The sequence below is a fragment of the Chiloscyllium punctatum genome, chromosome 25, assembly GCF_047496795.1.
Source record: "Chiloscyllium punctatum isolate Juve2018m chromosome 25, sChiPun1.3, whole genome shotgun sequence".
Taxonomy (NCBI): Eukaryota; Metazoa; Chordata; class Chondrichthyes; order Orectolobiformes; family Hemiscylliidae; genus Chiloscyllium; species Chiloscyllium punctatum.
The window spans coordinates 68,907,509-68,922,134 of record NC_092763.1 but is presented as its reverse complement, the minus strand read 5'-3'; the positions used below and the strand labels follow the sequence as shown (position 1 = coordinate 68,922,134).

Sequence of the window (14,626 nt, the reverse complement as noted above, 5' to 3'; positions counted from 1 at the left end):
AGGATAACTCAGTAGCTGATAAGCTTTAAAGGATTGGGAAGTAGCCAGTAAATGGACTGAGAAAGGATGAATTCATGCCATATTGAGTATAGAAAGAAAAATAAAGATAGTAAAGAGAATAATTGGATTAAGAGAATAATTGGACAAGTGAAAAAGGTTAGAAAAAAATTGACCTTTTCTTAAATCTCCCCAAAGTTCACAAAAGACTGAAAAAGTGTGATTTCACACTTTAATGGTCAGTTTGCAATCCCTAAGAGATTGCTTGATAATTACTCAACTAAGGATATGGAAGATATAGACTGTAGGGAAATAGATGGTGACATCATGCAAAATGTCCAGATTACAGAGGAGGAAGTGCTGGATGTCTTGAAACAGTAAAGGTGGATAAATCTCCAGGACCTGATCAGGTGTACCCGAGAACTCTATGGGAAGCTAGGGCAGTGATTGCTGGGCCTCTTGCTGAGAGATTTGTATCATCGATAGTCACAGGTGAGGTGCCGGAAGACTGGAGGTTGGCAAACGTGGTGCCACTGTTTAAGAAGGGTGGTAAGGACAAGCCAGGGAACTATAGACCAGTGAGCCTGACCTCGGTGGCGGGCAAGTTGTTGGAGGGAATACTGAGGGACAGGATGTACATGTATTTAGAAAGGCAAGGACTGATTCGGGATAGTCAACATGGCTTTGTGCATGGAAAATCATGTCTCACAAACTTGATTGAGTTTTTTGATGAAGTAACAAAGAAGATTGATGAGGGCAGAGCAGTAGATGTGATCTATATGGACTTCAGTAAGGCGTTCGACAAGGTTCCCCATGGGAGACTGATTAGCAAGCTTAGATCTCATGGAATACAGGGAGAACTAGCCATTTGGATACAGAACTGGCTCAGAGGTAGAAGACGGAGGGTGGTGGTGGAGGGTTGTTTTTCAGACTGGAGGCCTGTGATCAGTGGAGTGCCACAAGGATGGGTGCTGGGCCCTCTACTTCTTGTCATTTACATAAATGATTTGGATGAGAACATAAGAGGTACAGTTAGTAAGTTTGCAGATGACACCAAAATTGGAGGTGTAGTGGACAACAAAGAGGGTTACCTCAGATTACAACAGGATGGGCCAATGGGCTGAGAAGTGGCAGATGGAGTTTAATTCAGATAAATGAAAGGTGCATTTTGGGAAAGCAAATCTTAGCAGGACTTATACACTTAATGGTAAGGTCCTGGGGAGTACTGCTGAACAAAATGACCTTGGAGTGCAGGTTCATAGCTCCTTGAAAGTGGAGTCGCAGGTAGATAGGATAGTGAAGAAGGCATTTGGTATGCTTTCCTTTATTGGTCAGAGTATTGAGTACAGGAGTTGGGAGGTCATGTTGCAGCTGTACAGGACATTGGTTAGGCTACTGTTGGAATATTGCGTGCAATTCTGGTTTCCTTCCTATCGGAAAGATGTTGTGAAACTTGAAAGGGTTCAGAAAAGATTTATAAGGATGTTGCCAGGGTTGGAGGATCTGAGCTACAGGGAGAGACTGAACAGGCTGGGGCTGTTTTCCCTGAAGCGTCGGAGGCTGAGGGGTGACCTTATAGAGATTTACAAAATTATGAGGGGCATGGATAAGATAAATAGACAAAGTCTTTTCCCTGGGGTCAGGGAGTCCAGAACTAGACGGCATAGGTTTAGGGTGAGAGGGGAAAGATATAAAAGAAACCTAAGGGGCAACTTTTTCATGCAGAGGGTGATACGTGTATGGAATGAGCTGCCAGAGGATGTGGAGGAGGCTGGTACAATTGCAACGTTTAAGAGGCATTTGGATGGGAATATGAATAGGAAGGGTTTGGAGTGATATGGGCTGGGTGCTGGCAGGTGGGACTAGATTGGGGTGGGATATCTGTTCGGCATGGATGGGTTGGACCAAAGGGTCTGTTTTCATGCTGTACATCGCTATGACTCTATAATGACATGGTTAAAAGACACTTATACATGTAATTACAAACCCTAAACACCTGTGGATGATGTAATTAATATCTATAATGCAAATATGGCATTGTCAATTCACGTCAATATTGAGAGAGATAGCAATCTGATAGTCATACTGCATGGAAACAGACCCTTCGGTTCAACCAGTCTAGCAGACCATGTTCCCAAACTAAGGTAGACCCATTTGCCTATGCTAGGCCCACATCCATCCAACCTTTCTTATTCGTGAACTTATCCAAATGTCTTTTAAATGTTCTAACTGTTCCTACATCCACCATTTTATCTGGCAAATCACTGCACTCACAAACCATTCCCTGTGAAAAACGTTGCTTCTCATGTCTTTTTTTAAATGTTTCTCCTCTCATCTTGAAAATATGCCTCTCGCTTTGAACTCTCCCACCCTAGAGAAAAGACCCTTGTCATTAACTTTATCTATGATTTTATAAACCTCAGTAAGGTCAACCATCAACCTCCTACACTCCAATGAAAAACGTCCCAGCCTATTTTTACAACTGAAACTCTCAATTCCGGAAACAGCCTGGTAAATCCTTTCTGAACCCTCTCCAATTTAACAGCATCCTTCTTATAACAGGATGACCAGAACTGCCACACAGTACTCCAGAACAGCCCTCACCAAAGCCCTGTACAACTTCAAAATGATACTTTTGTGAAGCCATTAGCAGAACAGTAACCTTTGGGTATTTGCATTAATATAGTGTTCCTCACCAGATGTTGCGGAACCATTTATGATCAAATATTAAAAGCAAATACTGTAGATTTTGGAAATCTTAAGTACAGCATAAACTGAAAATGCTGGACAAACCGACAGCATCTGTGGAAACAAAGTTAACGTTTTGAGTCAAATTACTATTCAAGCTCAAAACATTAACTGTTTCTCTCTCCACAGATACTGCCAAAACTGTTGAATTTCTCCATTTTCTGTTTTAACTATGTAAACAAAAAATTACTGTATTACCAACCTCTTCATTATTTTGTAATCAAGGTTTTGTCCATTAACATTTCTGCTAATTTCCATTTCTACGCAACTGAATGGGACAAAAGTCAAATTCCAATCATAAAATTAAAAACATAAATGAGTTTAGTGAAGAAACATGAAAAGGCCAGTTTTCCCCAGTGAGTTGAATACAAAAACAAAATGATTACCTTCAACATCAAGGCAGCATTTGACCTAGAATAGCAACAAGGAGCATAGCAAAGCTGAAGTCAATGAGTACAAAAATTCACCCAGCTGTCAAGTCAAAGGTGACATGGATAAAATGGCTATGTTGGTGAAGGGCAATCATCATTAAAGAAGTTGCCTGTGGAAACACATTCACCTCAAATATCTTTACTTGATTCACCAATGATCTCCCTGTAATAAGTTCAAAAGTGCGACTGATGACTGATGATTCAGCTGTGCTCATATATAACTATGATAGAGCAAATATGAAGCACAAGCTAACCAGTGGCAGGTAATGACCTGTTCAAGAAAGTTCAAGTCCAATGACCTTCAGTGGCACAATCTTTACCAAGTCCCCAGCCATCAAAATCTGAGGTTGCACAACTAATCATCCATGTTAAGAGCATGGCTACAAGAACAGATTATAAGCTGGATACTTATCCAAGAAATTCTCAACTTCTTACTTGTTAAAGTAATCCTACCACCTGCAGTTCAAATTGTGAGTGTGATAGAATAAATAATCATTTAGATGTAACAACATCCAAGAATGCTCAAACAAATTCAGTTGTTTGCTTATTCAATACTCCTCCACACACAAACTCTATATCTACTTCACTCATCATCTGTAGATGTAGAATCTACAGTGTATAAATTGTATTGCAACACTGACCAAGTATACTTTAATAGTCTCTCTCATCACTTCAACTTCTGTCACCAATGGGGTAAGAGAAGTCATGTTGTGGGAAAACCATTACTTCAAGTTCCTCCCTGCAATAACTCAGGAAAGCGAAAGGGAGGACTGCAGGTGCTGGAGATCAGAGTCAAGATTAGAGTGGTGCTGGAAAAGCACAGCAGGTCAGGTAGCATCCAAGGAGCAGGAAAATCAACGTTTCGGGCATGAGCCCTTCATCAAGAATGAACAATCAGGAATAACTCAGGAAGTCCAAGTGAAAAGGAACGCCGTGATGTTGAAAATAATAGTGCACTACTTGTGGCATACATACGCTAGTCCCAGCCTGTGACAGACAGTTCTGCAGAACCATTATCAGATGTGCTTTACTTTTTTTTTAAATCACCCTTTTCAAGTATGTTTACACACACCTCTGGAGCAGGAGAGACTTGTCTCTTGGCTCAGAAGTAGGAACAGCATAGAGTCATAGAGATGTACAGCATGGAAACAGACCCTTCGGTCCAAGGTGTCCATGTCGACCAGATATCCAAACTCAATCTAGTCCCACCTGCCAGCACCCGGCCCATATCCCTCCAAACCCTTCCTATGCATATATACACCGAGATGCCTTTTAAATGTTGCAATTGTACTATCCTCCACCACATCTTCTGGCAGTTCATTCCATATACTTACCACCCTCTGCATGAAAATGTTGCCCCTTAGGTCTCTTTTATATCTTTCCCTTCTCACCCTAAATCCATGCCCTCTAGTTCTGGACTCCCCCACCCCAGGCAAAAGACTTTGTCTATTTATCCTATCCAAACTCCTTATGATTTGGTAAACCTCTATAAGATCACCCTTCAGCCTCCAATGCTCTAGGGAAAACAGCCCTAGTCAATTCAACCTCTCCCTATAGCTCAAATCCTCCAACCCTGGCAACATGCTTGTAAATCCTTTCTGAATCCTTTCAAGTTTCACAACATCTTTCCAAAAGGAAGGAGACTAGAATTGCACACAATAGTCCAACAGTGGCCTAACCAATGTCCTGTACAGCTACAATATGACCTCCCAACTCCTGTACAAAATACTCTGACCAATAAAGGAAAGCATACCAAACGCTTTCTTCACTATCCAATCTACCTGAGACTCCACTTTCAAGGAGCTATGAATCTGCACTCCAAGGACTCTTTGTTCAGCAACACTCCCTAGGACCTTACCATTAAGTGCATAAATCCTGCTAAGGTTTGCTTTCCCAAAATGCAGCACCTCACATTTATCTAAATTAAACTCCTTCTGCCATTTCTCTGCCCATTGGCCCATGTGATCAAGATTCCATTGTAATCTGAGATAACCTTCTTTGCAGTCCACTATACCTCCAATTTTCATGTCATCTGCAAACTTACTAACTATACCTCTTATGCTCACATCCAAATCATTCATGTAACTGATGAAAAGTAGTGGACCCAGCACCGATTCTTGTGGCACTCCACTGGTCGCAGGCCTCCAGTCTGAAAAACAATCCTCCACCACCACCCTCTGTCTTCTACCTTTGATTAACTAGCCTTCTGTATCCAAATGGCTAGTTCTCCCTGTAATCCATGAGATCTAACCTTGCTAACCTGTCTCCCATGGGGAACCTTGTCGAATGCCTCACTGAAGTCCATATAGATCACGTCCACCGTTCTGCCCTCATCAGTCCTCTGTTACTTCTTCAAAAAACTCAATCAAGTTTGTGAGACATGATTTCCCATGCACAAAGCTGTGTTGACTATCCCTAATCAGCCCTTGTCTTTCTAAATAAATGTACAGCCTGTCCCTCAGGATTCCCTCCAACAACTTGCCCACCACCGATGTCAAGCTCACTGGTTTATAGTTCCCTGGCTTGTCCTTACCACCGTTCTTAAACAGTGGCATCATGTTAGCCAGCCTCCAGTAGTCCAGCACCTCACCTGTGACTATCAATGATACAAATATCTCAGTAAGAGGCCCAGCAATCACTGCCCTAGCTTCCTGAAGAATTCGAGGGTACACCTGATCAGGTCCTGGGGACCTGTCCACTTTTATGCGTTTCAAGACATCCAGCACTTCCTCCTCTGTAATATGGACATTTTTCAATACTGTGTCACAAGAGCCCTCAAGTCTGTTTCTTTTCTTTTGTATATCTGCAAGTGCTATTAAACGCAATGGAACCATTCTCCCACCACCAAACTACCTGGACTTTTAACTATTAATCACCACCAGTAATTACCCATGCAGCCAATTAGAAGTTTACATGAAAAGCCCGTTACAGGCAATACAAACTCAGTCTGCTCGTTTTAGACATTTACTTCTGAAAAACTCACATTTAAATAGCACCTTTCACTACCACAGGATGATTAGGTTCTAATCAAACTACTTGGAGTTGTTATTACAGAACTCAGGCCAGGCCTCCTGGTGTCAGAGGTAGATATTCTACCAATGTACCAAAAGAGCCCTCTCACTGGGTCTGCTTATTTCTTTTTAAATCTGTAATCATCATCACACACAAACAACTTTCCCGTCAACAAATCAGTATGACTTGGTCTGTTTTATGATTTATTTTTCTTATTCTACCCAAAGGTGTTGTCACGTATAACTGAGTGGCCTTCCCAATGCTAAAATCACCATGACTTTTTTTTTTGTTTCATTTTTTTAAAATTACTAACCACCAGTAAATCACCAGTGTAGCAAGCAAAGCCGATTATGGGCAATGCAAACCATCAAAAGTGAGGTGGGTATTTATGATATTTCTGAAGGGCTCAGTTGATGTGTTCCTGTTATCAAAGGAATTCGTACTCATCAAGCTTCATAGGGACATTAATTAGTGATTTCCCCATGAGGCTTAAAAAGGTTATCACATCACTTCACCTCAGAGTGTGAGGGTTCTCCCTTGCTCCTGTAATCTCATATTCAATTTGGAAAATGTGTGACCCCCCCCAGCCAACTTTTCATACAATTTTTTTTGTGACATAAGGTATCTAAGTGGGAAACTCTTGTTGACTGTCAACTTATAATTCCTACAGAAATGTACCCAGTTGTCAGGTTTTACAACTGGGACATTGGGTGCGGCCAATTCAGGAAAACCGCACTAGGTGTATGATGCTAAGGTGCTCTAAATATTCCAACACAGCTTCTACTTTGGCACATAGGGTAGAGGGGCCAGTTGTGTCTTTAAGTATTTAGATTGGGCCTCTGAATTTTTATAAATCTTGACCCTACCACGGACTTACTGAGTTTGTTAAAAGCAGAGGCTTTCCAAAACTTCATGACTCTCATTACCAAGGTAATAATTCAGATTGCCCGACTCGAAAAGAACATTATTTATCATTGAACATCAGAACAGAGCCACGACTCATGCACTCATAGACCAGTCCCAGTCCAGGACACACACATCTGCAGATCCAACCGGGATCTGCTTTATTTTTGATTTTGTTTTAAAATTGTTTTTAGTCTGCTTTTTTTTTGGGAGTCTTGGATCTGCTTTATCTTTTTTTTAATATCCAGAAATGCTCTTACACGCAACTGAACTTTTTTTTCCCACCATCAAATCAGTGTGAAATCTCTTATTTTTAATAATTAACCACTAAAGCACCCATGTACCCATTTACATGAAAAGTCCGTTATAAGGAGTGCGCCTGCTGTATAAAGGACTCAGATTGAAAATAAACAGGGCTGCTACCCAGGGAACTCAAATGAGCTCCATGGGCCTTAAAGGCTTATCACAGCCTCTAAGTCACTCACCACGGTGACTTGGATCTATATTGCTGCCTCTTCAATGTCAACAGCTTAACATCCTACAAAGGTTACTGTGGTTAAAGGAAAGCATTCACTATGCTCTCTCAGAATAATCAAGAATGATAGTGAAATACAGCCTGGCCAGTTTTATCTATATCCAAAAACAAAGAAAAAAAACACAATTTTCAAATCTATGTATGACTACACTCATTTTAATACAATTTTTAATGTTCCTGTACATTCAAAATGTTTACTTTTTAACCTATAAAACAGGAAAACTGTTAGTAAAATGGATTTCATCCTATAAATATTTCCCATATACCAAAAATGAAATTCTTTTTGATATATTTCCATTTCCATTTGGGAGTGTACTTAAAAAAAGTGCCTTCACTTTCACGTAGATGCATCAATCCAACTAACGGTGTAAGCTGCTCCTATTTTCAAAAGCAAGGAAAAGTATCACCTTGCAGTAATCCTTGCACGTAAACACAATTTTCTACTTCAAAATAGGTAGCCATGAATTGTGGTTCAAACAAAATATAAAGAACAAAAGATTTACATTTATACCGTATTTAAGTTTTCAGAAACACCCCAAAACACTTTCCATGCCAATAATTATTGTATGGGTTATTTTGTATGCAAATATAACAAACAATTTACATGCAGTCCATTCTCATAAATTGCAATGAATAATTAGTTAATCTGTTTTGATGACAATGGTTAAGAGGGAAACAGACTTTCTTGATCATCCTTGAATACAGCTAAGACATCTTTAACTTAATTGCTACTCTGCGATCTTTTTGTAATATGGAACACAAACTTCATGCAGCAGTTAGGCTTGAGATATTATATGATGTTAGTTAGAATAATATTTACCCTTTGGCTTTTGTATTCTAAACCACTTTAACAAAATCTAAAGTTCCACTAGGATTTCTGCTGCCTTACAAATGTGAGGTGTTGTTTACAATGTCCTATGAAACTGTGCTTCTTAATCTGCCTGCTGTGCCACAACACCAAACCCATTTCCATTCAGATTGTAACAACTGTTTTTTCTCTATTGGCATTAAATTTCATTAGCCCCCTTCTAGTTCATTTAATTTTGTTGATACCTGTCGATATTTTAAAGAATGACCTCTAGTTTCTGTTTCTTTATTTGTGAAAAATGTCACCATTTCCCCTAGGTCAATATTCAAATCCTTGTTACAGATAGTAAACCAATGTTATGTTGGAATGGAACATTAGCTGGAAATTATATTTCACAATCTAAAACAAAAGCCCCCAACCCCTGCTTTGTATTCTCCTTTCCAACTAATTTTAATTCATTTTATTACCCTTTCCATATCTTTGGCAATTTTCCATGTGATATCTGGCAAATTTTCCTCAAGTTCATATACTCAACGTTCATCTATCTACTGGGTCATCCAAAAATTCAATTAACTCGTCATGTTCAAATGACTATCTCAAGCTCTTCTGTTTTTTTCCACCCTGATGTGGGTAATTTCCCTTTAATGAAAGACTCTGAATTTTAGTGTCTCTCCATAAATACAAAACTAAGCTACATCACATTACTGCTGTTGCTTTTGATCAACGCATGTTAACAAAGTCTGTCAGCTCACTTCTTAGTTTAAAATGGCCTAGCAACATCAGGATCTCATACAACCAAACTGACTTTGAAGATTTGAGTCTTTTTTTATGGTTTCACTACATAAAAAAAGTTTTGTTAGTCGATTCTTATTTCCATTCCTGTTGCAACTTAGCCAGTAAAATTGCTAATTGAACCAGCTGCTATCCTTTCAAGAGATGTTTCCCAGATAAATTCACAGAACAGTAAGATTTTTCCCACCATTTTGTGTAAGTACTTACTACAAGTGTCTGAAATGAGATAAGAATGTATATATTTTTTAAAAATAGCTAATTATGCTCACTTAAATATTTTATTTCATTTCAAGTCAGTTCAATAACATAGCAATCCCTTAAAGTCTCAGTTTACTTTTCTGTATCAATGTTTCAAAAATGAACCTAGAGCATAAGAAACAAACTTTAAAATTCCAAATCTAAGTTCATATCATGAAGACCGAAAAAAATTAATTTGGTTCCTTTTCTGTGTATAGGATTTTTTTCTCGCAGATTTCAAAGCGTGTCTTATAGTGCTCAAGTGTTTGAAAACTTTGAGGCAATCATTAAAAATCAAGTCAGCTTGCTTCACACTCTGTTAACAGACATTTTTCCATATGCTACGTGCAAGGCAAGCGCAAAACTAATAGATATTGAAATTTAAACAAAAATTAATTTCAAATTACAAATGAGCAAAGAGAGGCTAGTTTTTGGGTTAAGTTTATGTAACCGTGAGCCACTTCTATGTTGTGGATTTAGATCTGTTTAGAAATAAAATGAGACGTCCACTCAAGCAACTGAAACAAATAATCTTCATCCTCATGGCCTGTATCACATTTAATCAACAACCAAAGCAAACAAAAATTGATCCAGCAAACTGCATAGGTCACAGTGCGAAAATATTAGTATTAACTTGTTTCGCTACAGCCACATCTGCTGAGCATTTCTAGTACTTTCTGTTTTCATTTCAAATTTGCAGCATATGGCTTTTGATAAAAAGTTCCCCTAATCACACCCTTTCAGTTTGCTGTGTTTTTGTCATGAATCTATTACCACAGCATTACACGAATAAAATTTATAACTAAACCATTGGAGCAAATTTAATGCACTACATAATGGCCATGCCTGAAATCTTTGTCAAAATGTTGTTCCTTTGCACCTTGGCTGCTTATTTTACAAAAAAAAGTTAGAAAAGCTTTATATGAAAAGACATTCTTTTGAAACTGGATTGTGATCAAGTTCCAGTTACAGTACAGCCACCCTCAATTTTATTGGACATATCAGCTATTTAGATACAGATTTTCTAAATGTAAAAACATTCTGATTGTGTACAGTTCAATATGAAAAATATCTCACATATACCAAGGCACCAATCCATCAGCAAACCCCACTACTATTTTCAGACACAATCAAGGCATGTACCTTGATAAAGCAAGATGGCAACTGAGAACGGGAATACATTTCTTTGTTTTATGAATATCTTGCCAACAGAGTGACATGCCCATGCTAGACTCCCAGGTATACTAAGAAACTTGACATTAGATTAGATTAGATTACTTACAGTGTGGAAACAGGGCCTTCGGCCCAACAAGTCCACACCGCCCCGCCGAAGCGTAACCCACCCATACCCCTACATCTACATTTACCCCTTACCTAACACTACCTAACATTTACCAATTCACCTGGCCTGCACATCTTTGGACTGTGGGAGGAAACCGGAGCACCCGGAGGAAACCCACGCAGACACGGGGAGAACGTACAAACTCCACACAGTCAGTCGCCTGAGGTGGGAATTGAACCCGGGTCTCCGGCGCTGTGAGGCAGCAGTGCTAACCACTGTGCCACCGTGCCGCCCACATGGTTTATTGCATTTCATGCATTGTTCTCACCAAGGATATTTTATAAATATTGCTTAGACAGTTGGCAGATCAAATAATGAAAAATACTCTAAAATGGTAGTCACAATGGAGTCCCAAGAAATTCCACAGTTGTACTATACTGGATAATCGTTAACTGCAATAATTAATTTTATAATTCACATCCATTCTTCAGATTTTCCAATTAGCCAATTTGTGCATCCGATTATATGCAATCTCTACCTGGATTATTCAATTGTCTTTAACTTACCGTATGTTGTAGTATCCATCGATCCAACTCTCCATTTCATTTTTAACATGGCCTGAAGCTAGATGTGGCCCTCTATCTAGCAGTCCACTTGAGTACCATGAATCAGATGTAATAATGTTATCCCGGACTGCTAAATCATTACTTGGATATTCAGGAGAACCACCAAAGTCATTCTCAAAACTCCCCTTTTCAATGTAACGCCAAGATGGTGTGGACCCATAAAGTGGCGTCATTGTGCAATCCATATATCTGCACTGAGGAGAAAATGCTCTGTGGTTGTCTATGCTGCTGTGTTCTTCTATTTTAATTTTAATGTTTGTTGCTACACCAAACTGGGCATCGCATGGATTGTCATTATTAAGGTCACAGTTATCAGCATCTCTCAAGCCAACTCTATTTGACAGGTTATACAGGGTGTTTTCTTCAGACGAAGATTGGTCATGTTCACAGTTAGTTGGAAACGTTCTGTTAATGTGGCACTGCTTATGATCCTTATCAGCATAATCAGCTGTCTGACTTTCTTCACCAATGCATTTAGCTTCTTGAGCCCTGGTAATACATTCGTTAGCAGTGGAGTCCTCAACTAACCCTCTACAAATAGACTCCCTCCTTGAATGAGATATGTCGTACTCTGTGGAATATGCACTGCTTTCTGACTCCCTGTGTTCCCCTCGATTAAGCTCGCCCCCAGTTTCCAGTCTGTTGGCTAGCCTCATATTTTGAGATCCAGGGCATGGGTCGTCACTGGGCGCTGTCGCTGCAGTATCGATGCTGACTGCTCTGTTACTGTTATTGGAAGAGAAGGAGAACATGCAGTCTCTCTTGGGGCCAAAGGGAGAATGCAGTTCACCCAGCTCATTGTTGTCGATGTTGAGGCCCATGGACACCGAGACGGCTTTGCAAAGCTCGCGGGCAGTGTCGTTGGTCAGGGAGTAAGAGCAACTGCCGCTGAACTCCGTCTCCGGGGAGAGATCCCTGACCAGCTCGCGGTCTTCGAAGTCCTGGCCGTCGCAGCGGCACTCCCTGCCTTTCTCCCGCTCGGGGCACGCGTCGCCCGAGCTGCTGAACAGAGTCCGCACGACGAACGGCGCGTGGCCGTAACCCCCGCGGCCGCCTCCAACCGCCACTTCGTCGCGCGGCTGGCCCAAGATGGCGGCGCCCTGGCGGCACGCGGCTTCGTAGAAGGGGCCGAAGCGCTCCCCGCCCGCGGGGGCGTCGGGCGCGCTCGCCCCCGCCGGCGGCTCGCTGGCGCGCATCAGGCTGTGCTCTCGCGCGCACGCCGCGTGGAAGACGCTCTGGAACGCCGCCCCCTGGCGCTGCATGCCCGCTCCTTCGAGGCCGGGCTGCGCGCTGTAATTCCCATAAAGGCTCTGGGTCTCCATTCTCCTCTCCTTATTACCGTGTAGGTGGGAGTGACAGTGGCTGGGTGCACTTGGAGGTGGTGGGGGGGAGTGTGCAAAATTATTTCTTACAGTCTGGATTTTTATTTTCTCTTAGGCGGCGGGCAGGGGAGGGGGGCTGCTTAAAACACAAGCCTTGACTGTTGACTTCCACAGTGCATTTACAACAAGAATAAAAAATGAGGAGGTGCTCAATATCCCGTTAGTTGTTTCATTTTTCTTCATCACTTGCAAATTACTTGAATGAGTTTTTCGTTGCTTCCGAAAAGATATGAGAGACTACGTGCACAGTTTTATTGCAGCCGCTGGGAGTTGTGTGCATTACTTTTTTCCAAGCATGGCGATAGAACAAATCACGGACTAAACCCTTTCATTTCAGGTTGGAAAAAAATACAGTGGAATCCCATATATTAACTCCGCCTTAATTTCTCTCGCATCCGTGACAATATATTTTTGCACAGCAATCGTGTTGGTTTCCCCCGACTTTTTAAGATACACTGAACTCAGTGATAGGTAGCTTCTAATTTCCAATTGCACTGTGATCCCCCACTTGCAAATATGACAAACGTATTATTGTTTTGTCTGATCGATCCCGGAATCCAAGCTGTTCCTGCCTGAACTGCTGTGCTCTTCCAGCACCACTAATCCAGGACCAGATGAAACGCCGTGTGGGTCTCCAGAAAGGTTCTCGCAGGGCAAGAGTCCGCACAGGTCGCTTTCTGCTGATTGCTTCAGTTAAGGATTTTTGAAGCGGCCACAAGTGGACAACGCGATTCGCCGTCTCCAACAAGTGTGTCGTTTCCTCTGCTGGCCCGCACAAGAGCACAGAAACAAATTATTCCCGGGAATACGAGAATCGCGGATCGGGAACTGGGCATCCAACAGGGGGAGGAGACACTAAAGATAGTGATTGGAACAGACCTCCAGTTACATCGAGCGTTTGTTTTTTGATCGAGTGGTTCACTTTATCGTCAATTGCACAAATACTTACTTCCAGCGCAATGCAAAGTACAGTTTGGGTTGTGCCCTGTTGTTAAAAGTACAGGTGAAGTATATTCACCAACGAACTCCCACAGAACTGGCACTGCAAAAGAATCGCAAACTTTTTTTTGCTGTCCCGCTTTGCACTACTGTGTAATCCAGCACGGCTCCGACAGTCTGATTTCACTCGCTGCGTTGGAATTATAAATTGTTCCCTGCTTCCACGATATCGCACGGCACTCAGTTTTATAGCCTTTTTCCCCCCTGTTTTGCTATGTCCGATTTTAGTCATCACATTGCAACCATTTTGTCAAATCGATGTTTGCATATTGCGATACCAGTGCAGCGTGCAGTCCGCCTCTTCCCTCTGCTACTGACTGCATCTGGCAATTGGAAGTGTTGACGCTACGTTTTGAGACCTTGGGGTTTGGCCAAAATCGCTGCGTCAATCAAAAGAGTGTGAGAGTGAAAGAATCAAGTACATTTATAAATAAGCGCAGAAAAATATATTAAAATTCCTTGGTAATGTTCCACATCCCAGGCGGTATAGACTTGTTACATATTTACTATTATTTTAGACATGGTTCAAAATATTACATATTACTTAATTCATACAAACCTAACAAGTCAATGAGGGTCCTCCTACACTGCCTGGTCGCTGGCAACAGCCTCAGCTGGCTTGACTTTTAATGTGCTCTTAGCTACTGTCATCTAAACTGTAGATTCATATCCTTGATCAAGCTAATTCTGCCTCATTTATGAAGGTAATCTTTAAAAGCCGCTTACGTCTAATACTGGATAGACAAGGGAAAATTGTGGGTGGAAGTAATGTGTTACTGGAGTTTTGTTAACCTTACTTTAAGTTGTTGGAGTGGGTGAGAGTGTCGGTCATCCTCAGAACTGGTCCCTATGAGCTAGAACCTGATTACGTGCA

General features: G+C 41.2%; 1 protein-coding gene across 1 annotated transcript in view; it reads right to left on the bottom strand.

Annotated features, from left to right (window-relative positions):
• The window catches only part of ar (androgen receptor), a 224,729-nt gene extending 210,665 nt beyond the window's left edge, over positions 1–14,064 (bottom strand). The window contains exon 1 of the mRNA XM_072595478.1: positions 11,312–14,064. Within this exon, the coding sequence (XP_072451579.1) occupies positions 11,312–12,693 (1,382 nt within the window). The 5' untranslated portion in view covers positions 12,694–14,064. The remainder of the gene's footprint in view (positions 1–11,311) is intronic.
• Between the last annotated feature and the right edge of the window lie 562 nt (positions 14,065–14,626).